The sequence below is a fragment of the Saccopteryx bilineata genome, chromosome X, assembly GCF_036850765.1.
Source record: "Saccopteryx bilineata isolate mSacBil1 chromosome X, mSacBil1_pri_phased_curated, whole genome shotgun sequence".
NCBI lineage: Eukaryota > Metazoa > Chordata > Mammalia > Chiroptera > Emballonuridae > Saccopteryx > Saccopteryx bilineata.
In genome coordinates this window covers 141,912,946-141,939,842 of record NC_089502.1, presented here as the reverse complement: position 1 = coordinate 141,939,842, position 26,897 = coordinate 141,912,946, and the positions used below count along the sequence as shown (strand labels likewise).

Below are 26,897 nucleotides of genomic sequence, written 5' to 3'. Positions count from 1 at the left end.
CAATTTTAATAGACATTTCTGTACAATGCTAAATAGTTTTATATACACATATAAAATGTAAAAGGAGTAGTATATAAAATGACAACTCCTTAATATTTAGTGGTAGGTAAATCTAAAAACCAAATAACATTCCATTCACAAATATTTTCAAGCAATAAATATGTATTCATAAATAGTGACTCTGTATCAAGATTAAAAACAAAAATCACAAATCAGAAGTTTATTTCTTACTCTATGTGAATCCATTGTCTATCTTTGTGTACTATTATCCTATTACATTTTTCCAAAATTTTATTTGTGAACCAAAAGTGTAGTTATTATGGCAGAAAAACATTTTTCTCACCTAATTTTTCACATTAAAAAAAGATCAAATATTTAAATTTGTTACCTTAAGCAAACTAATGACTAACTAGCTAAGACAGTATCTCCAGAAAACTTTTGAAAGGGTAAAAGATGAAAATAAATTTATTACTCCAGAAATACAGAATAAGAAAAAGATGTCTTCAAGTCAGTACTGTTGAAAATTGTCATTTTGTCAGATACCGTGAAAGTGTTTATTATAATTAAGTATAACTGGGTCTGCTTTGCAAGTCTTGGAATACAGGTGGTGCTCTCATATATCAAGTTGGTGCTCTCATATCTCTCTTCTTGGAAGGTTGCACAGAAATAGCTTTTAGTCAGCACTCTTATGAAAACAGCTACAAAACCAGTGCTGCAAAACTTTCCTGAAGAGCAGAAAATGCATCATTTAATATTCATGGGGCAATATCAAGAGGAGGATGTTAACGAAGAAGCCTAAAATTAAAAATAAGGTATATTAGTTGTTTTAGTATAGTAATTCTCACCAGGACTCTCTAGTTCATGGCTATAAACAACATACTGCCTACTTATGAAGTGAGTTAGAAACAGACACTAAGTGTTCAAAGTTCAGCAGCCTGCTAAGTTATATGCTCCTAATATATTTACTGCAACAGTTTCCTAAATGTTATAATTATTAATCCTATATTCCTATACTTAATCATTAGTCAAAATCTTTATGAAATATTATTAAATATACTTTTTTTCTTTTTTAAGTGAGACAAGGGGGGAGAGTGAGATAGAACCCTGCATGCACCCCAACTAGGATCCAGCCAGCAACCCCATCTGAGGCCGATATGCGAATCAACCAAGCTATCTTCAGCACCTCGGGCTGATGCTCAAATCAACAGAGCCACTGTTGCAAAAGGGGAAAAGGGTTGAAATGGGTGGAGAGTGGGGAAGAGAAGCACAAGGTCACTTCTCTGTTTGCCCTGACTGGGACAGAATCTAGGACATCCTTAGGCTGGACTGATGCTCTGTGCCCTGAGCCAACTGGCCATGGTTGCATTTCTTAAATGCTAAAAGAAAGTCTGTGGGAAAGTAATTTAAAAATTCAATTAACATGTCACTAGTGAGTGACTGACATATATTTTATATGTATGTTATAAATATTCTTCTTTAGCAAGCAATCCTGAGGGCCATCTATTTAAAACACCAGAAATGTAATTTCAAAATTTAGAACAGAGGCAGTGGGACTGGATCGTATCAACAACTCATATCATATCAACTCATGAATACTTTGTTTGAATCCATCAAGTCATTTAAACCAGGAATGTCATCTCAAATAAATGAAAAACGGTTGAATTCACAATATTGTTAATTTAATTTCATGCATGATACCACCTAGAAAAGAACCATAAAATATTTCCATGAGTTTAATACTTATAGTAAGAAGTAGGTTTTAAATAAATACAATTAGTTCTGAAAACACAACTACAATACAAAAATCCTTATTTCTTTTGGATCACTGCTACAGAATTAAGTCACCTATATCTGGCTTCATTAGTTAAGTCAAACAGCAAAACACCATCATAAAAAGAACACAAAAATTTAAAATGTAATTATTGTGACTATTTAGACATTTTCACTGAGAATAGTAGTACACATCAATTTATTACATACTTTGTTTTTTCCCAATACCTATAAAGTATTTGGAAGTTTGACAACATACAAATTTTTTCTTATGCAATGAAAAGTTAAAATATCTTATTAATTACTTCTTGTCAGGATACAAAAACAAACACTATTGCTTCACAACCAGCTATGTACTCTAATGTTTATTTCACTTACTAATGTAAATTGGTCGTAGATTTGCATCAGGTCCTCCATTTTGTACTGTTCTAGCACCACAAAATTGTCCAGATTTCCACTTGTTTTTCGTGCACAGTCCTGGCAGTGTACTATGTAGGTCTTTTGAGAATTGCTCTCATTAGTAACAAAAAGCAGATTAAAAACTTCCACCTATTTTATACAAAAGAAAAAACACTGAAAATACTTAAATTTATTACATCACTTTTATGTAACTATACAATTCTATTTTACCTGAAATTGTGAACAATGATTTTTTTTTATTGAATGCAGGTACTTAACCATGGTTGTTTGTTTTAGACACTAGGGTTATTCTGTAGCAAATCCAAGATACTGACATAAGAGACTCATTACAATGACTAAAGATTAACCCAAAGTTTGATAAAAGTCAGCCTATATTTTTCCACTCAAAATGAAAGACGGAAATAGATGAATGTGGTTATTTTTTCTTTTAACTTCCGCATAATACTGTCACAGGGTATTATTCATTTTTGGACTTCTAGAGCATCTCAATGTGGTTAATGCTTAATCGAAGTTAAAAAAAACAAGGAAAAAAATTTCAATGAATATATGCAGGTTATTTTCAAAGACTGGAAACTCATAGATGAAAACAACAAGTGTTCAGTTCTAAGAGTCATATGTTAAGAAAAACAGCGTTAATGAGACAGTAAACATCTACAGAAAGAATGATGAGTTGCCAATGTTTACTCAGAATAAAACAGATATATTATTAGTTTTCAAACATATACCAAAAAAGATACATATTCATCAATATACAACAGCTAAACAGAATTTGCTCTTATGATCATATACTTTGATGAGGTTGTACAACATCAACCTTAAGCTAATGGATTTAAAACTTTATTTCACAAGTATTCAATTTCAAGATTTATTGTGAAATTTATTAATTTGCTAGTCATGTGGTCCTTCGACTTCTGTTTTTGTTAATAATAAAAATTTATTATCTCAAATCATTCTTAAACAGTTCTGCTAAAATTCTGGAGTTCGTGTTTTTCTATTACTATTAATAGGCAGTAACATAGTTTAGTGACCCTAATTGATAGTTTTGTGATTTTTTAACTTGCTATGATGCCCTATCCAATCAAGTATCATGTTGCTTTTACCGTCTAAAAACTTTTAAACTTCTTTCTTTTATATTCCTAATATCTAGTAGTCTAAGCTTTTAATTAATCACATATAGGACTCTTCAGTAGCCTCCAAACTGACTTCTGATTCTGACCTCCATTCTCTCCAATTGTCAGCCACAATCTGAAACATATTTTGTCTTAGTCCTTGGCTCCAGAACTTTCTTTTTTCTTTTGAGAGAGAGAGGCAGGGAAAGAGAACAAACACTGAGCTGGTCCTATATGAGCCCTGATTGGGGAATCAAGCTGGCAACCTTCACTCTACAGCAGCAGTTCTCAACCTGTGGGTCGCGACTCCGGCGGGGGTCGAATGACCAAAACACAGGGATTACCTAAAGCCATTGGAAAATACATATTTATTATACAATACATTTTTAAATAAAGTATGTATTTCCGATGGCTTTAGGTGACCCGTGTTTTGTTCGTTCTACCCCCGCCGGGGTCGCGACCCACAGGTTGAGAACCGCTGCTCTACAGAATGATGCTGCAACCAACTGACCTAACTGGCCAAGGCTTAGTTTCCAATTTTTAGAGGGACAGAGAGAGTGAAAGGGGAGGGGGCAGGGAAGCATTTATTGTTCTACTGAGTCGTACATTCTTTGGTTGCTGCCCATGTGTGCCAACTGGGCATCAAACCCACAATCTTGTTTTGGGACGACGCTCTTAACTGACTGAGCTTACCAGTCAGGGCTGCTCAACAACTTTCAGTGGTATCAGTGACCTCAGAATAAAATCTAAGTCCTTAAACTAAATTCAAAATGCTTTTCCAGCTACATTTCACATTCTTGTACAGACTACTAAGAATTTGCAGTCCATTTTCTAGCCATATTGCACTACTTTTCCCTAATTTCATGTTACTCATTTCTTCACAACTACACTGTTCCTAAAGTCTAATGATGTCTTATAAACATCCAATTCCAGCCCTATTTTGCCTGTTGAAATCAAAGTCATTCTTCAAGTAAGGACTTAAATGTTAACAGGTCCAAATGATCTAATGCTAATATTAGAAAGAATCATTTTTCCTCAATTTTCTTATGATAAGCATATGTATATATGTCCAGCTTTATAAATCATCAGTCTCATGGGGATCACAATTAGTTGTTTATGTCTTCTCCCAGTAGAATGTAAGCTCCTCCAAATGAGGTGTCACATCTTAATTTCTGCACTTGTTGCAAGCCTTGGCCACAAAAGAAAATTCAACAAATACAGAAAGAAGTTAATGTTGATCTACTTAGATCTGTACTACATCTAGTTTGTTGGCATTTCTGTACTCCTTACAGATTGTTCTTAGTTTAAAATTTGAGATTATTTTCATGTTGTAAGAAAGTACTACATGAATACTTTTTTTTTTAAGTGAGAGAAGGGGAGATGAATTTGTGCATGTGCTGCAATAGGGATCCACTGGGCAACGCCTGTACATTCTCAGCACCCGGGCTGACTCTGAAACCATCAAGCCACAGTCTGCAAGATGAGAACAAGGAGAGTAGAGGAACAGGGAGGGGAAGAGAAGCATATGGTTGCTTCTCGTGTGTGCTCTGACTGGGTTCCCGAGATGTTCACAAGCCAGGCCAATGCTCTACTCACTAAGCCAACTAGCCAGGGCCATCAATGCTTATATAGAGATACTTTTAAGTTAATATATAACAAAATATTATACCATCAGCTGAAAATTTAACCCAACTGCCATAAATAGTTTCAATAAACTGCATTACATAAAAGTATAAGTAAATTTATAACTTAAGAACACCTAGAGAATCCACAATAAAATAACTGTCAATACAAATGGTTACCTCACAAATGCTACAGTAATGCGCTGGTTCATCATTTGTCCTCCCATGCCATATAATCTCTTTTCCTGCAGTTATAAGAGCTTCCTTCAATGTCTGACATTGCTTTAGTACTTTCAGAAGACAATACCTATTGTGGAGAAAAATTATTTGTGAACAAATGAATACTGAATATTCTTAGCATAAAAGACATATCAACAAGAAGTAATTTTTAGAATCTTGGTCCTGTGGTCTATTGATACAAAAGTTTCCTTGTCAATATTTGCTGTGTAAGAGGTCTAACAATAACAGTTATAGCATAGTTGACAACTGATATTTAAATGTAAAAATTTAATAATCTTAAGTCTATAAAAACTCATTTATTTAAAGCCATTCTTTACTTTTTGTTCTGTTTTGGGCAACTGAGAGTTGTTCTAAGATTAAACTTCATCTTTGAAATATATGGCCTGAATTCCAGGTTAGAACTGTTTTGATTATAGTAAGGTAAGAATGCATATACTTCTAGCTGGACACTCACAAACAGTATTATTTACAGACTGAATTTTTAATACTCTGGCAAAAGCAGAAAATTATTTATGAATTTAGCCATTAGAATATATAAAACTATAGGACCAAAAAAAATATTGGTTCAATTTTAATTGGAAGGTTGTATAATAGAATACTTCATTTATATTAATATAAGCTCCCTATAATTTACACTAATAATTCTGATGCCAACAATATAGTGCATTTTCACAGTGTTACTATTTCTATAATTTGCTGTCATTGATCAAAACTGTCAGCTATTTTCCATGGATATATAAATATCTCAAGTTTTCATTTGAAGGCATAGTTATACTAGGATATTCTGTAAGGCACACATTAGCATGACACTGACTTAACAAAAATGTTAAGATTTAACAGTATAACCCCCTGGAATCGGAACCAATACAACTTGAAGCTCTTTAATACATTATATTTCAACTGACTTATATTTGATTACTATATGACTAAATAAATGTTACAACATGACTAGTAATAAAAGAATTCCCTTTAATGCATATACCTGTGCTATTTTTACTTTAAGTTAAACAATTATTTAAAATCAAAATCCCTATAAATAAGCCTGGGGTAAAATGATTTTAAGATATATACAAACTTTCAAAATAATTAAAAATATAAAAGATTGGGTCATGGGTATACAATATGAGCAACAGTTCAAATGCTATAGAGATGTTCACCTGAAACCTATATGCTCTTATTGATCATTATCACCCTGTTAAATTTTCTAAATAAATTATTTTAAAATCACTCTAATGAAATAGAAAATATATAAAACAATTATGAATAACAATATCAAGTCATTATCTTCTGTATACTATCTTCTCTTCATATTATGCCTTTCAGTTCTTTTTTCTCCTATAAAGATAACATTCTTTCAGCTGTGAAATCATATTTTGTTTCCTGAAACACCTGCAGTTATTTAAGAAAAATAACTTAGTTCTGCAGTTTTATTCCACTTTTTGGTTAACAAGTAAACTTTCATTTTCAACAGTTATCATTTTGCCAATTGTATCAGTAGTTCTAGTTTCACATAGAAAAATGCATACACTACAAAAAAAACGGAGCTTGGTTTGTTGGAACTAAACATTAAGCATGCTTAGTTGTTGTTTTTTTTAATATAAGGTTCAGAATTATTTGCCCTGACAGTGAAATCTTAAAAAAGTACACCTTTAATTTAAAAAAAAAAAATTTATTTAATGATTTGTGAGAGAAAGTGAGAAGTGTCAACTTGTTGTTCAGTATGCTATTGTTTCTTATATGTGCCCTTACTGTAGCTTAAACATGAAATCTTGAGATTGATGACCCTGTGATTCAGCCTGCGGACTCCATAGGTAACCTTGATGCTCTGGGGTGGCACTCTATCCATTGTGCCACTAGACAGGGCAGACATCTCCTTACTTTTATCTCACAATAATGAATAACTGAATTGTGGTCACTAGGATCTCCTGCCAGCCACTTAATACACTAAGGGCAATAATTAGTTTCTCAAATCATTATACAACTAACAATTCTATTTAAGTCAGCCTTAAAGCTGGACATTTAGACAGTCTAAATTTTTAATTTTAAAAACTACTCATTATCTTAGTGTTTTAGTCTCCTCAACAACATATATGGGGAAATCCTAGACAATGTGATGATATTAGGATGTGGGCACTTTGGGAGGTAATCAGGTCATGAGGGTGCAGTCGTCAGGATATGTGATGAGTGTCCTATACCCGCTTCTGTCAAGGAAGAATATGAGAATCTATATAAACAAGGCAGTCAGCCCTTCCTACAGCTGTATCTTGTTTTTTGGTGTTTTGTTTTTTTCTTTTCATTTTTCTGAAGCTGGGAACAGGGAGAGACAGTCAGACAGACTCCCGCATGCACCCCACCGGGATCCACCCGGCACGCCCACCAGGGGGCGATGCTCTGCCCATCCTGGGCATCGCCATGTTGCGACCAGAGCCACTCCAGCGCCTGAGGCAGAGGCCAAGGAGCCATCCCCAGCGCCCGGGCCATCTTTGCTCCAATGGAGCCTTGGCTGCGGGAGGGGAAGAGAGAGACAGAGAGGAAGGAGGGGGGGAGGGGTGGAGAAGCAAATGGGCGCTTCTCCTGTGTGCCCTGGCCGGGAATCGAACCTGGGTCCTCCGCAGGCTAGGCCGACGCTCTACCGGTGAGCCAACAAGCCAGGGCACAGCTGTATCTTTTGGTACCTTGATTATTGATGTCTGCCTCCAGACTCTGACAAGTGTTTATGAACCATTCAGTCAATGTAAATTGCTAAAGCAGCACAAACAGATTAAGATAGAATTTATTATGTAGAGTAATACCTCAATGTTTGTAAAATAATAAAACTAAAAAGCTAAAAAAAATTTTACACCTCTGTAAAGAAATGTTGTAGTCTAATGTGGCCCTAACTTGTATAATCATAACAATTACCTGGGCTATTATAAAACAGATTTCCAAAGTCTTCAAAACATTAAGTTTTTTTTTGTTATCAAGTGAGAGGCAGGTAGGTAGAGAGACAGACTTTTGCATGCACCCCGGTTGGAATTCACTTGGCAAGCCCTGCATGGGACCTATGCTCAAATCAATCCAACTATCCTCAGCATCTGAGGCTGATGCTCAGACCAGTTGAGCCACTGGCTGAAGGAGGGGAAGAGAGATGGGAAGGGGAAGATGGGGGAGGCAGAGAGAAAGAAGCAAATGGTGGTTTCTCCTGTGTGCCCTGACTGAGGACCAAACCCAGGATATCTATATGCCAGGCCAACGCTTTATCGACTGAGCCAAGAAGCGAGGGCCTCTTTGTCTTGACCTACCTGGCTGGACCACAAGTTCAGAAATATTTAATGCTTAAAATAGGGAGAGATTTAATGCTCTTAATGAGTATTTTTCTTTTTTGGGACAAAGGGTTTGGGGACAGACAAAAAGGGAGAGAAACAAGAAGCATCAAGTCTTCCTTGGGTCACCTTAGTTGTTCATTGATTGCTTTCTCATATGTACCTTGACCAGGGGACTCCAGCAGAATGAGTGACCCCTTGCTCAAATCAGTGACCTTTGAGGTCAAGCCAGTGACAATGGATCATGTGTATGATCCCATGCTCAAGTTGGATGAGCTCACACTCAAGCCAGTGACCTCAGGGTTTTGACCTGGATCATCTGCGTTTCAAATCAGACGCTTTATCCACCGCGCCATCGCCTGGTCAGGCTTAATGAGTACTTTCAAGAGGAGGGCTTAGACTGGGGAAAGTGTGTTGAACTGTGTAAAGATGCTGCTGAAAGCATGACTGGACATTACTCAGAGGTAGCTGAGTAAACAAAGATGTCGCACATCCAGAAATGTTGTCCAAACACTATATAATCTATGGGTGGCATTTAGTTGCAAAGAAACTTCCCCTGAATTGAGCCTAGTTATAAATGAAGCATGAAAATTGTAAATGATATTCACAGTTGAGATTTGAACTCCAGACTATTCATGACACTAAGTGAAAGCATGGACTCACATCATCAACATCAGATCTATGCAGAAGGGAGCTGTCATAAGGGGAAAGGTTGGATCTTTCATGACTTTTGAAGCTGAAAGAAGATTGAATCAATTTCTGCAAGAGTGAAACTTGCCCTGGCCGGATGGATCAGTGGTAGAGCATCAGCCTTGCATGTGGATGTCCTGGGTTTGATTCCCAGTCCAGGCACACAGGAGAAGAGACCATCTGCTTCTCCAGCCATTCCTTTTCTCTCTCTCTCATTCCTGCAGCCATGGTTTGACTAGTTTGAGCAAGTTGGCCTTGGGCACCAAAGATGGCTCCATGGGCACCAAAAAATGGCTCCAAATGCAATGGAGCAAGAGTCCCAGATGCGCAGAGCAAAAGCGCCAGAAGGAGCTTACTGAATCAGAGTGCATACAGATGTCTATCTCTGCTTCCTCTCCTCTTACAGGGAAAAAAAGAAAGGAAAAAAAAAGTGAAACTGCATTAGTAGAGCTTTTTGTTGGATGAAGAACGGCTAAGCTTGAATGTATGGAGAATATACTTATAGCTTCTTCAATGACTTAAGTATTTCTCTTCATTAAGAAATAAAACAGATTCATCAAAAAGAAACTTGTTTGGGAAAGTTGCTTATAGGAAAAAGATGTAGAAATATTTCCACATTTCTAAGACTTTATGATTTCTGCAGACATCACCTGGAAATATGTGTGTGTGTGTTTGTGTGTATTTTATGTGAGAGAGACAGAGAGGACAGATAAGGAGAGATGACAGAAAGAGATGAGAAGCCTCAATTCTTCATTGCAGCAGCTTAGTTGTTCATTGATTACTTTGTGCCTTGACTGGGGAACTAGAACAGAGTGAGTGACCCCTTGCACAAGCCAGCGACCATGGACTCAAGCCAGCAACCTTGGGCTTCAAGCCAGCAGCAAGCCAGTGACTGTGAGGTCATGTCTATGACCCCATGCTCAAGCCAGTGACCCTGTGTTCAAGCTAGTGAGCCTGTGCTCAAGCCAGATGTGCCTGCATTCAAGCCAGTGACCTTGAGATTTTGAACCTGGGTCCTCTGTGTCCCAGGCTGATGTTTTATCCACTATGCCACCACCTGTCAGGTGGAAATTCATATTTGATATAAGCCAACACTTGAAAGCATTAGTTCTAAAGTGTGACCATTACTACCCTGAAAATGAGGATTCCTCTAAAGACAACCTTAGGATCAATATCCCATTCATGGAAGACATCAACACCTGCTCCCTTAATCATTGTAAAAAAGACAAAATAATAGGTTAATCCTCTGATATTACTATGGTGTCCAAGCACGAAATGCAATCATTGTCATTATTTTGGACATCACTAAAAGAAGAATATTCATCTCTTATTTACAAAGTAATTAATTTTTTAAAAATATTTTTCTGAAGTGAGAAGCAGGGAGGCAGAGAGACTCCCACATGTACCTGACCAGGATCCGCCCAGCATGCCCACCAGGGGGCGATGCTCAGCCCCTCTGGTGCATTGCTTTGTTGCAACTGGAGACATTCTAGCTCCTGAGGTGAGGCCATGGAGCCATCCTCAGCGCCCGGGCCAGCTTTGCTCCAATGGAGCCTTGGGTGTGGGAGGGGAAGAGAGAGACAGAGAGGAAGGAGAGGGGGAGGAGTGGAGAAGCAGATGGGTGCTTCTCCTGTGTGCCCTGGCTAGAAATTGAACCTGGGACTTCCACACACTGGGTTGACACTTTACCACTGAGCTAACTGGCCAGGGCCAGTGATGAAAATTTTTATTGTATCATCTACCACCTACTTGTATGAGAACATCTTTACAGCTCTATCACTAACAAAAACCAAACAGAGAAACTAAATGGATGTCAATACAGTACTCATCTCTTCAAAACAAAACTGCAGTCTCAGTTATCAAAGAAAGTGTTTTCCAAAGAAGCCACAGCAGATTTTGCACTTGTTTTATTGAAATGAAATATTACTCTCTAGATATGTTGTATTCTATTGATATTAAAAACTATACTTTTGGCCCTGGCCGGTTGGCTCAGCGGTAGAGCGTCGGCCTAGCCTGCGGAGGACCCGGGTTCAATTCCCGGCCAGGGTACACAGGAGAAGCGCCCATTTGCTTCTCCACCCCTCCGCCACGCCTTCCTCTCTGTCTTTCTCTTCCCCTCCCGCAGCCAAGGCTCCATTGGAGCAAAGATGGCCCGGGCGCTGGGGATGGCTCCTTGGCCTCTGCCTCAGGCGCTAGAGTGGCTCTGGTCGCAACATGGCGACGCCCAGGATGGGCAGAGCATCGCCCCATGGTGGGCGTGCCGGGTGGATCCCGGTGGGGCGCATGCGGGAGTCTGTCTGACTGTCTCTCCCTGTTTCCAGCTTCAGAAAAATGCAAAAAAACCCCCACAAAAAACAAAACTATACTTTTTACTGTTTGTCTGGTTATTTTAGAAAATTTTATATTAACTGAAAGTTTTATTGTAAGATAATACATACTATACCAGTAATGTTTTTATTTCTGCCATAGCGGTCCCTGAAATAATTCCATTTTCACCACTTCCCAAATGTAACAAGGTTAAATCCATTGAAATACATCATTTGTATCTTGATAGGAATTGCACCAAGTGGAAAATTATTTAAATTTATTTATTGAAGTTCAACACTAAGACAACTACTACTACACAATGTAATTTAAATTGCTATCATAAGAAAAAAAATGGTATTATCCCAGTTCATAGAAGGCGGTTCTTAGCATCCATGTTTCAAATATTGAGAGGGGTGCCCCTGAAATGAAAGGATTCTAGAGGGATGTTGAGAATGTAAGGGCAGAAAAAAAAAATTGACACATGACAGATGTTTTAAAATGAAAATAAAGACACCTATAAAAACAATAAAACATGATAACCATATTTTCTTGATCCCCCTTTTCCTTATCTCACTTAATAAACCCTACAGTTTAAACTTCACAAGTCTGTAGTGTGATCCCTTTCCCCATTACCATTGTTAACAATGTCAATACAAGTTAGTCTAGATTGTTGCAATTGCAATTCTAATTGTTTTCCTTAGTTTTAATGTTACACCTTGCAAACAATTTGTGTAAAGTAACACAATTTATATTTTTAAAATATAAAGAGTAACACAGCCCTTTCCTTCTTTAAATCCTGTAATAGTCTCCTACAATACTCAGAATTAGTATTTAAGTTCTTATCACTGCTAATATATGCATCTATAATTTGGTACCTGAACACTGAGGTGAAATCCCCACATCTGTTTATTCCCTTCCTTCATTCTGTCCCATAAATACACCAAAGCCATCACTTGTTATTAGTCTGAAATGTTTGTACTCTCAGACTTTCTTATGGTTTCCTTTATACTATTTACGTATAAACAGAAAAAATGCTCTTAGAAGGTATTTTGACAAAAGCTGCATTCTCTACCACTCTAACCAAAAAAAAAAAAAAAAAATATTGCTTTATTTCATTTAACTCATATTATTGAACAACTTATTTATATGTTTGGGAATTTGACCTGCCCACTAGATTTTAAATCACAAAAACACAAGAGATTTTTTATACATTAAAGTAGCTATTCTTGTAGTCACAAATAGTGTCTGGCATAGAATTTGTGGTTTGTAAATCTGTTGAACAAGACTCATTTTGCATAAATGTCTAGGGCTCTTGGATCAAACAGTATATTTTGGACCAGTCCGTATCTTCAAGAAATTAGACCTGATGTAATAATCACAATAATGATGTTTCCAAATGACCACAAATGGTGGAATTTTAATAGAGATTATTACATTGGGTGATGTTTTAACTAAATTTTATTTTAACTTTTTCAAATTTCGCCCACCTATAAAATGGGATGAGTAAAATAGGTAAAACAAAACAAAACAAAACAAAAACATAGGTACATTAGCCTGGCTTCATAATTTTTTGTGTGGATTTATTAGAAAAAATTTTATTATAGAATTACTTATAGTAAGCCAGCACTATTTTTAAAAGTAGTAATCTAATAATTTTGGAGATATTGTAAGTAAATCTGTCTCTCTTAGAACAGCCAGAATATTTTACTGTTTTAGTAAAACTGTATTCCAAATACTAATTTCATAATGGAATATTTATGTTATTCTTCATTGATGCATGCAAACTTTCAATATTAAAACTTAAAAAGATCCTGGGAAATCAGTTTGGTCAGTTTAAGAGCAATCACAGATGTGTAAATTTAGTATAAAAACACATACGTTTTAATTCTCTATGTCATAACAATCATAGTCTAATCAGAAAGAGAGAAAATAGATATTTTTTTCACAGAAGAAATATTTTTAATATGTGAATTATTTCATTCATTTTCTTGTCAAGACTTCAGGACTACTGTACCATTTTGATGTCAACTGACATAATTCTTTGGGGGAAAATAGTGTTTACTTAACACTTCTCATCATACTCCCTCCCAACTCTTCATAAAGGAAAGACTATAGTTTTGGAAAGCACTTACTTAATCATTTCAAAGAGCTTGGGATCTGAGACTTTGATATTCCGAGCCATATTCCAAGAAAGATGAACCATGGGTACAACTGACTTCACACTTTGCAATTTGTTCCATTCATACCGTTCCACTGCCAATTTATACTGGCAGGCTAGTTGGAAAAAAATTTTTAAGTTATAAAGTAACCCAAAGTAATGAAAGACATGAAGATAATAATTTATCACCTCTCAGGTGAAAACTTTAACACCAATACTAAAAAGCCTTCAAAACACCAGAAGATTGTTTTATGACAACTAGTTTTTAAAAAACTTATCATGTAAAGAACACAATAGTTTTTGGCACTGTGCTAGGCTTTTTATACTTTATCTCATTTTAATCTTTCAAACAAAGCCTTATTGATTTGGTAATTTTCATTTTGTAGATTAAATAAATAAATAAGGCCCTTAAAGGTTCAAAACATTTGCCTAATGTCACAAGGTTTAATAAAGGAAAAATCACAGAGATATCAAACAGATCTTTCTAAATCCAAAGGCCAGATTCATGATGTTATCTGTATAAAACAGTTTTGACATTCTAAGGCTGTACATGATACATGGGACAAAATGAAAATTCTGAACAAACAGTTCAGCTCACTTTAGCCCATAAAAATCTTCCTTTATAAAAGACAACACAACACTCTAAAATCAAGTGAATATCCTCTCTCTACAAAGCACACATTTATTATCGGCCCAAATCTCTGTTCTTGGATATCCATTTCTTAACCTGAATTTACTTTCTGTATTAAGAAGATGTTTCCTTCCAGAAATAGTCTTTCAATTTTTTTGTAACAGAAAAATACTTACATAAAAAATATTCTTTAAAATTTTAAATCTGTTAATGAATTATTTGAAATACCTGTAAGTGGACCAACATTCCATGCAATATTGTTGCACCAGCCAATAGCCTGAACCCAATGCACAGTGCCTGCATTTATCCAGACCAAATCACCAGGTCTTTGAATAAACCTGTATACTGGAACATTAGCTTCATAAAGATCTTCCAGGTTGGGCCACCAAGAACTCATTAGAAAATTCAAATTATTTCTAAAAAATAAATGTAATAAGAACAGTTTTTCAATGTTTCTTCAAACGTGGAAATGATTTCAAAAAATTAAAAGAAGCTCTCAGTATGTACTTCATTAAACCTTAACAGCATTGCACTGCATTTTTCAAAAGTAAGGGCTTTAAAATAAAATTAATAGATGAGAATAAGTAGATGTATTCAAGGTTCTACAAACTATGCCTAAACTTGTTTTCCAAAAATTCAAAATGTAATGTTTCACACTGTACTTACATTGACAGATTTAAAATTTGCTTTCAATAAGAAATATTCTAGTTTATCCACTTTTTGTGAAAAACCTCTTAATATCTAAACTACCTGAAGAAAAAAAAAAACTATCAAGTCACTTTACTTCTTAATCAGAATCACTGTGGTAGATCTAAAATTAAGAACCTTCCCTCTTTTTCAGCAATGGATCAATACTTTTCCACCTTCAATTTTCTCCCAGGAATTAGGAGAATGCCCCTATTATTACATGAACCACCAGCAGCAGCTCTACCAACACAAATGGAAAAATTGAGCTTTAATAGTAAATTTTGAGTATTTACTAATCTCCATCACAATGTTAAATAACCACACACAACTATTTTTCAATAAAAAAATTAATATAATACACTTTAAGGGCTTCAAATTATTTAATTTTCTCAAGAAGGAATTCACACGATAGAATGTTTTTACTTTCTCTTCAAAATATAATAAAAGGTGCCTTGAAATACTCTATGTGAAACTTTTCTTCCTTTCCTCCTAAAAATAGAATGCTCTTCTTGACATAAGTCTAGCAGATGCTAACACATCAAAGGATTAAAAACAACAACAACAAAAGCCTGGAATTCTAAAATAGGATATCAAATATTTCCACTAAAATACAGGACAAGAAGAGAAAGAAAGAAAAAGTTAAAAATACAGTATAAATCTTAACCATATTTCAGCTACACCCTACCAATATAAAACTGGAGAAAACTTTCCATTTGAAAAATAAACAATGAAGAAAGAAAGAGAAGCCAACGAAAGTCAACAGATCAAGCATTTTTCCTAAAATTCAAAACAATTGATATTAAGATAAATGTTATTGTAGATTCATAAAATTAAAATAGGAATTATAAACACAAAGCAGTATCTTTGTGGAAAATAAAATTACAGTAAAAACCTGAGAGAGTAAGTGCCATTTCTGCAACTTCAGATAAATTAATCATTCTAAGTTACTATTTTTATTAGTCTAACCTTTAAACTTTATGTCTTTCACATCTATTTGTGATCAAGTTTACGTATTAGAAAGAAGAGTTAAACCCAGAAAACAGTTCCTACCCAAAAAAATATAGAATCAGTGTACTTAATGTATAATAATTACTACAATATACACCTTTATAACTTTAAGAAATAAAGGTTTTCTGGGTCCTGACTTAGAGTATGCTCCTGTTACACTAAGATTGTGGGTTTCATCCTAGTCAGGGCACATATAAAAGTCAACCAATGAATAGATAAATGGATGGAACAATAAATCAATGTTTGTCTCTCTCCCCCCTCTTCTTCTATAAAACCAATAAATAAATTATGCAAAATAAATAAATGCTTTCTGTAGCACAGTGAATACTTCCCATATGATAATTCTCTTTTACTTGCTATTTAAGCTTCTCGTTTGTTAATAAAGTTCAGGTAAAAGTAGAATCTGTTTCCAATAAAAATTTTTAAAATTTCACCTTAGCGTAAGGAACAAGTTATACATAGACAAAATTTTAAAAGTAATCACATTTCTTCAAAGTTGTCATATTATTATACCTTTTACTAAATAACATTGATAAAGACCATTACAAGTAAAAATTAATGTTATATGTATACTGATTTAAAAATAGTATTATGCATATTATTTTAAAAATTCCACCCAATTTTTAATTATCTTTTCAGTATATAAGATAATCTATATTACACATGCAATAATATACATATAATAAATAATTTACATGATTACACCAATAACATCACCAACTCAGAGAACAGCAGGTGATTTGCATGCTATGGGGCAACGGGCAATTTATTTTATATTTTTTAAGAGTTCTTAAAATTGATTTTACAAAGAGAGGAGGGTGGAGATGGGAAGAAGTTGCTTCACTTTAGCTGTTCACTGGTTGCTTCTCATATGTGTCTTGACCAGGAAAGCCCAGGGTTTCAAACCAGCGACCTCAGTGTTCCAGGTCAGTGCTCTATCCACTGTGCCAACACAGACGAGGGGACAACTGATAATTTTAAGTTTACTTACAAAGATAAACAATTTGAGTCATTTACAAGATAAAAAGACACTTAATTTTAGAATATCTACCATTTCTAAATTCAATTATAATAAGCCTCATTTCTCTTCAAAGCACATTTATCAAATATATTATATGTGGACTGCAGCATCAATTTTGAAAGTTCACATGTAAAATAACTCATTTTCTGTCTTCTCAATTCATACTTGTTACTGCATAGATGGTTTCATGGTCTTCCCTTTATTATTCCATATAACATAAAATATAAGAATTTGAAATAAAATAATTTCAAATAAAATTTCTACTAAACAATAAAAAATTCAACATCAAACATTTGCTCTTTATAAATCTTTTTAAAAATTACTTTAAAAGTTTAGAAACTCACTTTTCACAGAAGTCATTTAGAACACCCCAATAATCTTCAGGAACGACAAACCATTCACAATCACCTGGACCAATATTTATGTTAACTGAACAGAAGTTGTTATTTTCTTGGTGACCTGAAAATTAATGGGAAAAATAATCATTATTATATTGTAAATTCAACGGGATAAACATTCCTTTAAATCACTGGGTTGTGATTTAAGAATTGCATGAAAACAAATGCTTACAGATGCACCACTAGCACATGAGAGAAATAAATATTGGCAATTGTAATTATTACTACTACTTCCTCTATAAAATACTGGCAATTCTTACAAATAATATCAGGAAAGTTATAAAGTTTCAAAATGTAACTATAGTTTTCAAAATGTAATGGTTCTCTAACAACCTATATATACCCCTTAGCTCTGAGAGCAATAAGAATTTTTCAGTATATATTTAAAAATCATATCAGAAGGTAAACTCTTATAGCAAGTAACATTTTACCATTTCTGTTTATGTAAGAAGATAGCAAACTTTTACCAAAGAAATGGGAACTCAATCTGTTTTTCTAAATTACAAAGAAAAACATAACATACCACATAATACTGATGAAGAGCTAATGCTATACCAAATATAAAAATTAAAAAAAAAACGAAAACCAAAACTACAGGAATCAGGTTCTAAACAGAGGGTAGTGTAAGGAAATGAAGCTTGTCCCTCCCACAAATGCAGTGAACACACACCTATGTTAAGACCAATTCCTTTTGAGAGACAACTAAGTGACAATTGAAGAGCTTCTACACAATGCAGAATAAAGACTACACAGAGCAATCTAGGGAACTTTGAAAAGTCTACTGAATCTGATAGATCCCATCTTGATTATAGGAACAGATGAGTGGCATTGTTTGCATTATTACAGTTTGGAGAGATCAGGTGTGAGCTTTACCTAAGGGTTCTGGCTAAACTAAATGGCTGCTATAGTGTCTCTAGGAACCACCCCTGCAGCTAGGTCAAGGAGAAACACGACAGTACTCTGAGTACACAGGATCTCTACCCAGTCTACAGGCAGATCTAGTGGGTCCAACAGGGCACTGAAACACACATACACACTTAACCACTGTTGCATATGCATGGGGCAGCCCGGCCTGTGTTAATATGTAACCAGAAGGATAGAGCAAAGTATGCACTAACAAGGGTCCCAACACAGCCTTAGCTCAACCCTTTGAGTAGTACAAATGTAGTTAATTTTGTTTATGACCATCCAGAGTATGACTGTACAAAAATTTTTATTTTAAAAATGTGTTAGGTAACATTAAAAAAAGGCAAATGTATGTTCTTGTTTCCATAAATTGTTTATCAAATAAAACACGATTTTAAGTTGATAAAACTGTAATTGAAACTAATTTCATTTTTTGAAAAAAGCTTCCTCCCGTGAGTCAGTGAGCATAAAAAAACCTCACTACTCCAAGGGTTAAGAAGCAGTTCAACAACAGAAATGGATACCCACAGGGCAGCTCTTCCTGGATTAACAGGAAACCAGCCAGGCACCCAGTGTACCTGCTGTTACAGCACTGCACTGCACAGCAAAAATTCTATTCATGTGTAAGACAATAAAAACAACAAGGATCACTAGGAAAGTACAACAGAAGGCCCTGCCTAAATCAAGAGCAGACCTAGCAGGGTGCTGAGGGGTTATCTATAGAAACTTACTACCCAGGATCAGCAGGGCACTCCTCCTTGGTGCACTCCAACTGGCACCGCAGTACTACACAATAAGTGCTTGCTCCAACTCCATCCAGCCATAAAAGTAACCAGCACATATTCTGAACAGAGCGCACTACAACACAAGTAATGCTTTCCACATTGGGAGAGAGGTTCATTTTATCAAACTCAGAGGAACAAACACAGGAAATCTGACAAAATTAAAAGACAAAAATATTCCCCAAATAAGTGAATAACAAAAAAGCCATACATAAACTCTTATGAGTATTAAGAATTTGCCTGATCAAGAATTAAACAAAGGCCCTGACTGGTTGGCTCAGTGGTAGAACATTGGCTTGGTGTGCGGAGGTCACGGTTTCGATTCCCAGCCAGGGCACACAGGAGAAGCGCCCATTTGCTTCTCCACCCCTCCCCCCCTCCTTCCTCTCTGTCTCTCTCTTCCCCTCCTACAGCCAAGGCTCCATTGGAGCAAAGATGGCCCGGGCGCTGGGGATGGCTCCTTGGCCTCTGCCCCAGGCGCTAGAGTGGCTCTGGTCGCAACAGAGCGACGCCCTGGATGGGCAGAGCATCGCCCCCTGGTGGGCAGAGCGTCGTCCCCTAGTGGGCGTGCCGGGTGGATCCCGGTCGGACACATGCGGGAGTCTGACTGTTTCTCCCCATTTCCAGCTTCAGAAAAATACAAAAAAAAAAAAAAAAAAAAAGCTAATATAAAAGTGAAGATGGCAGTGGAGTAGGCGGACGCACAGATGCCCAGCTCTCACCACCAAACTGGAATACAAATCAATTTAGGAAAAATTCACATGAAAAACCAACTCTGGACTACAAGAACAGCTCTCAAAAACCAGGGAGAAAAGAAGAAGCCACAAAAAACCTGGTAGGGAGCGTCTGCATCTCCCCTGCTTACAGGAACGGAGTGGAGGGGGGTGAGGCTGAGAGCCCAGAGGGGATCTCACTTCAGGAAAAAGAGCAGAAAATACTGCTCACAGCCACTTGCCTGGCGACCGACCAGGGAGCGAGGTGTGTAGAAAAGACCAGCTTATCTCCCAAGTGGAAAAGAAAGAGCGACAGACTGTGAGGGGCTAAGGAATGCAGGAGATGACCTAAAAAAGCTGACTCATTCGTGCTGGAGACAGCTATAGCTGGGGGAGGGACTGATCCTTCCCCACAAAACAGTGCTGAACAGCTTCAGGATCAGAGATCTCCAGACATCTCTCCAGCTCCAATCAGCGCAACAAGACATAGCTGAAAACAAGAAGTGGGGAAGAGGGGCAGTAACTCAGGTCTCCATGGAGATCTGAGACACACCTCCCCCTACTGAAACTGAGAAAACACCCTGCCCCCAGAGAGATTAGTTGGTGGAAGAGGCCTTCAGAGTCTCAGGTTACACCCATCCCATTCCTGGATATAGTTTCAAGAAAGCCCCCTGCTGAGATAATTAAACAAGACTATCACCTGTTACGAAAACAAGTAAATCAAGACTTCAAAGTTGCCCAAATCCGAAAGTGGATTACAAATAATAGCTAATACCAACCCAAGAAGACCTAGAAATAACACAATTGAAAACTAGAGGCAGACAACACCAAGCCGAGACTCAACCAGCTCTATAAGCAAAACACCCAAACACAGACATAATGAAAAGACAGAGAAGTGCAATCCAAATGAAATCACAAGAGACACCTTTAGGAGATGAACTGAGTGATATGGAAATAATCAAACTTCCAGATGCGGAGTTCAAAATAATGATTGTAAGGATGTTTAGTGACCTTTGAACAACAATGGATGGTCATTATGAACACCTAAATAAAGAAATAGCAAGTATAAAAAAGAATCAGTCAGAGATGACAAATACAATATCAGAAATAAAGACCACAATGGAAGGAATTAAAAACAGGATAGATAGAGCTGAGGATCGAATCAGCGAGTTGGAGGACAACTGCAAAGAAGGCATGAAAGCAGAGAAGAAAAAAGAAAAGAGACTCAAAAAGTCTGAGGAAACTCTTAAGAGAGCTCTGTGACAACATGAAGAGAAATAACATCCGCATCATAGGGGTTCAGAAGAATAAGGAAAAGAACAAAGAACTTTCCTGAAAGTTTTCAGGAAAGCTGAAAACTTTCCTGAAAGTTTTCAGGAAAGCTGAAAACTTTCCTAAATTAATGCAGGAGAAACTCTCACAAGTTCAAGAAGCACAGAGGACTCCATTAAAGAGAAACCCAAAGAAACCTACACCAAGACATATCATAATTAAAATACCAAAGCTAAGCGATAAAGAGAAAATATTAAAAGCTGCAAGAGAAAAAAAAGCTATCACCTACAAAGAAGCCCCCATAAGGATGACATCCAACTTCTCAACAGAAACACTTGAGGCCAGAAGGGAATGGTAAGAAATATTCAAAGTAATGCAGAACAAGAACCTACAACCAAGACTACTTTATCCAGCAAGGCTATCATTTAAAATTGAAGGAGAAATAAAAAGCTTCCTAGACAAAAAACAACTCAAGGAATTCATTACAACTAAATCAATGCTGCATGAAATGTTAAGGGGCCTGTTGTAAACAGATCAAACTGGGAAAAGAATATAGCATAAAAGGAATACAGCTTTAAAGAATAAAATGGCATTAACAACTACATATCAATAATAACCTTAAATGTAAATGGATTAAATGATGCAATCAAAAGACATAGGGTAGCTGCGTGGATAAGAAAACAGGACCCGTACATATGCTGTCTACAAGAGACACACCTTAGAACAAAAGATACACATAGATTGAAGGTAAAAGGATGGAAAAAAACATTTCATGCAAATGGAAATGAAAAAAAAGCTGGTGTAGCAACACTTATATCAGACAAATTGGACTTTAAAACAAAGGATATAGTAAGAGATAAAGAAGGCCACTACATAATGATAAAGGGAGTAATCCAACAGGAAGATATAACCGTTGTAAATATCTATGCACCTAATATAGGAGCACCTAAATATATAAAGCAGACTTTGATGGATTTAAAGGGCGAGATCTGGCCCTGTCCGGTTGGCTCAGTGGTAGAACGTCAGCCTGGCGTGCGGGAGACCCGGGTTCGATTCCCGGCCAGGGCACATAGGAGAAGCACCCATTTGCTTCTCCACCTCTCCCCTCCTTCCTCTCCGTCTCTCTCTTCCCCTCCTGCAGCGAGGCTCCATTGGAGCAAAGATGGCCTGGGCGCTGGGGATGACTTTGTGGCCTCTGCCTCAGGCACTAGAATGGCTCTGGATGCAACAGAGCGACGCCCCAGAGGGGCAAAGGATTGCCCCCTGGTGGGCATGCCGGGTGGATCCCGGTCGGGCGCATGCGGGAGTCTGTCTGACTGCCTCCCCGTTTCCAGCTTTGGAAAAATAAAAATAAATAAATAAATAAATAAATAAAATAAATAAAGGGTGAGATCAACAGCAATATTATAATAGTATAACATTACTAGATAGATCCTCAAGAAAAAAAATTAACAAAGAAACAGCAGACTTATTGGACACACTAGATCAGCAGTTCTCAACCTGTGTGTTGCGACCCCGGAGAGGGTCAAAAGACCAAAACATGGGTCGCCTAAAGTCATCAGAAAATACATATTTTATTTAAAAATGCATTGTATAATAAATATGTATTTTCCAATGGTTTTAGGCGACCCCTGTGTTTTGGTCGTCTGGGGTCGCGACCCACAGGTTGAGAACCGCTGCACTAGATCAACTCGATTTAATAGATATCTTCAGAACCTTTCACTCTAAAACAGCAGAATATACATTCTTTTCAAGTGCTCGTGGTACCTTCTCTAGGATAGACCACATGTTAGGGCACAAAAGTGGTCTCAACAAATTTAAAATTGAAATCATATCAAGTACTTTCTCCAATCACAACAGAAAAGCTAAAAAATTCTCCAACACATGGAAACTAAATAGCAGGTTGTTAAATAACGAATGGATTAAGAATGAGATCAAAGAAGAAATAAAAAAATTCCTAGAAACGAATGACAAATAGCATACAACAACTCAAAATTTTTGGGACACAGCAAAAGCAGTACTGAGAGGAAAGTTCATAGTACTACAGGCACACATTAAGAAGCTAGAAAAATCTCAAATAAACAACTTAACCCTGCATCTAAAAGAACTAGAAAAAGAACAGCAAGTAAAGCCCAAATGAAGTAGAAGGAAGGTAATAATAAAGATCAGAGCAGAAATAAATGACATAGAGGCTAAAGAAACAATACAGAGTATCAATGAAATTAGGAGCTGATTCTTTGAAAAGGTAAACAAGATTGATGAACCTTTAACTAGACTCACCAAGAAAAAGAGAGGACTCAAATAAATAAAATTAGAAATGAGAGTGGATAAATAACAACTGACACAACAGAAGTACAAAATATTGTAAGAAAATACTATGAAGAACAGTATGCCAAAAAACTAGACAATCTAGATGAAATGGAAAAATTCCTTGAAACATACAATCTTCCAAAAATCAATCTGGAAGAATCAGAAAACCTAAACAGACCAAATACACCAAATGAGATGGAAACAGTTATCAAAAAACTCTCAACAAAGAAAAGTCCGGGGCCTGATGGCTTCACAACTGAATTCTACCAAATATTCAAAGAAGAACTAACTCCTATCCTTCTCAAGCTATTGCAAAAAATTCAAGAGGAAGGAAGACTTCCATGTTCCTTTTAAGAGGCGAGCATAATTCTGATTCCAAAACCAGGCAAAAACAACATAAAGAAAGAAAATTATAGGCCAATATCTCTGATGAATATAGATGCTAAAATCCTCAACAAAATATTAGCAAACCAGATCCAACAATATATGGAAAAAACCATACACCATGATCAAGTGGGATTTATTCTGGGGAGGCAAGGCTGGTACAATATTTGTAAATCAATCAATGTGATTCATCACATAAACAAAAAGAAGGAGAAAAACCATATGATAATTTCAATAGATACAGAAAAAGCATTTGATAAAATCCAGCACCCATTCATGATCAAAACTCTCAACAAAGTGGGAATACAGGGAACATATCTCAACATGATAAAAGCCTCTATGAGAAACCCACAGCCAACATCATACTCAATGGGCAAAAATTAAAAGCAATCCCCTTAAGAGCAGGGGTGCCTCCTTTCACCACTCTTATTCAACATAGTCCTGGAAGTCCTAGCCACAGCAATCAGACACAAAGAAGAAATAAAAGGCATTCAAGTTGGAAAAGAAGTAAAACTATCATTATTTGCAAATGGTATGATATTGTATATAGAAAACCCTAAAGTCTTAGTCAAAAGACTACTGGACCTGATAAATGAATTCAGCAAAGTGGCAGGATATAAAATCAATACTCAGAAACCAGAGGCATTTTTTTATGTCAACAATGAACAGTCAGAAAGAGAAATTAAGGAAACAGTCTTCTTCACTATTACACTTCACACCTTTGACAACTGTCAGTATAAAGAAGTCAATGAAAAAACACGTTGTTCGGGATGTGGAAGAAAGGGAAACTTCATATACTGTTAGTGGGACTGTAACATTAGTGCAGTAACTGAAAAACAGTATAGATGTTTGTCAAAAAAGTAAAAGTATATCTAGATATAAAGATAACCTAAGTATTCAGAGAGAAATAAATGGATAAGAAAATGTGTATGTGCATACACACATACACTACAGAGTATTATTCAGCAATAAAAAAGGAGCTCTCATCATTTATGACAACATTTATGGACATAAATGGTATCATGCTCAATGAAGTAACTCAGTAGGAGAAAGGCAAATATCATATAAGATCAGTTGTATGTGAAATAAAAAAAAGAAAACAAAACCAAAAACATTCAGTTTTTAAATTACTAATATATATGTATCATAGAAACAGAGCTCAACCTCTGGATTGCTAGAAGGGAAAATGTTGTGGGCATGGGTGAAAAAAGTAAAGGGGGATGTGTCAATATTGTGATAACTGCAAGGTGATAGATGATTGACTCAAAGTGGTGACCACATTCTAAGGAATTTAAATGCTGAAACACTGTTGTTACATGCATACAATACAGTATTATATATCAATAATAAAAAACAAAAATTTATACTTGAGTTAAATGAACTCCATAAAAAAAAATTTCAAGAAATTTTTGCAGAAATTACAGAGATGTTTTAGTATGCTCGCCAAATTTTAAAGAAAAAAAGGTGGGTTTTTTTTGTTTCTTTCAATTCATTTTATGTATACTGCTCACAAAAATTAGAGGAATATAAAATATCCCCCTAATTTTTGTGAGCAGTATATTTACTTTTACAAAATGCAGATTGAGTGAGGCTATTTAAATAAATCTTATTAGATCTACTTTAATAGTATATATACAGATAAAGAAAACATCTGAGAGGTGAAATGCTTGCTCAGTATTAATGATAATGAAGGTTAATTCATATGTGAATTTCCAAGTACAGCCTAGAAATATAAATTCTAACTAATGAGTCCTATCCCTGGCTATACATTAAAATCCCCAAGGTGTTTTTTAAAAATACTAGTATCTTAAATTCCCAAAATGCAGAGTTTAAGTTATTTCTTCCAAAAATCTTTTCAAGTATGAAAGTTTGGAAATCTAACTCAATAACCTAATTTTTACCCTCACTGGTTGGTGGCACAGTGTTGACCTGAGATGCTGAGAACCCAGGTTCAGAATCTCGAAGTCACTGGCTTGAGTGCAGGCTCATTCAGCTTGAGTGTGGGGTCACTGGCTTAGCAAACAGTCTTTGGCTCGGCTGGAGCCCCTGCCCACCCTGTCAAGGCACCTATAAGAAGCAATCAATGAGCAACTAAAGTGCTGCAACCATAAGTAAATGTTTCTCATCTCTCTCCTTTACTGTTGGTCTGTCTCTTTCGCTAAAAACAAAACAAAACAAAAATCAACATCCTAATTTAAAAAAGTTAGTTGGCCAGGATACAATGAGAATGTAAAGACTCAAGCAACTGGATTTTCCAACAATAGCTCCTGCAAGTATGAAACAAAAACAAGAGAATAATATGCAGGTTTTAGACAATATACAGCTGAACCAGTTGTGGCTACCATCTACCAATGGCTGGAACTTACAAATGACTAAATATCTATCACCTATGACATAATCCCATGTCAGAGATGTTATATTTAGTCTTCTCTGTAATAAAAATATTTGTGTTGAATGACGCAAAGATTTTAAACCAGGTTATGGCAAATATGGCCATGGGGTAAACAGCTGTTTCTTGTAGATGTCTTTCATGAGATACAAATATTGTATGTTCTGTTTATGGCTGTTTTCATGCTAACACATCAGAATTAAGCAGTGTGACAGAGACCATATGCAGTTCTCATTACCTGGTATTGTCTGGAAAACAATAAATTGTATTAAACAGTTAAAATTAAAAAGCATGGCCCATGCTTCAATATTTCATGTTGTGTTTTGTTTTTAACCAGTGTAAAGTCATCAAGAGAAGACAAAGAAAGACAGACCTCAAATGTAGCACTGTTATGGGATGTGGAAATGTGAATTGCTTACTGCAATATGTCTATATGAAAAGAAAATAATTGACAGAAAAAATTTAAAATGTAAAATTTTAACAAAGCAAAAACTTTCACAAAAATTAAAAACAAAATTGAGGGAAAACCAAATGACTTATCTGGCCAGGCAAGGAAAACAGTTTACCAATAGTGAGCTCATTACATTGTCCTTTGTTGAAGTGAGTACTTCTAGAAAAAAAAAGTCTGTACTGTTAGTCTTTGTTGAGAACAGCTTACTCAATGAAGATGTTGAAAGCAACATCAATAGTCAATTTAAAAATAAGGTAAATAACTTCAAGCAGTTCTGCTTGGTCCCTGATAAATTAAGATATTATAATTAATACCATGTAATTGGTA

General features: G+C 36.0%; 1 protein-coding gene across 1 annotated transcript in view; it reads right to left on the bottom strand.

Moving 5' to 3' along the window:
- Positions 1 to 447: 447 nt before the first annotated feature.
- LOC136316767 (lysine-specific demethylase 6A-like) overlaps positions 448 to 26,897 on the bottom strand; it is a 318,159-nt gene continuing 291,709 nt past the window's right edge. The window contains 6 exon segments of the mRNA XM_066248929.1: positions 448 to 725; positions 2,149 to 2,319; positions 5,102 to 5,228; positions 13,593 to 13,734; positions 14,478 to 14,665; positions 17,310 to 17,424. Of these exon segments, the coding sequence (XP_066105026.1) occupies positions 699 to 725; positions 2,149 to 2,319; positions 5,102 to 5,228; positions 13,593 to 13,734; positions 14,478 to 14,665; positions 17,310 to 17,424 (770 nt within the window). The 3' untranslated portion in view covers positions 448 to 698.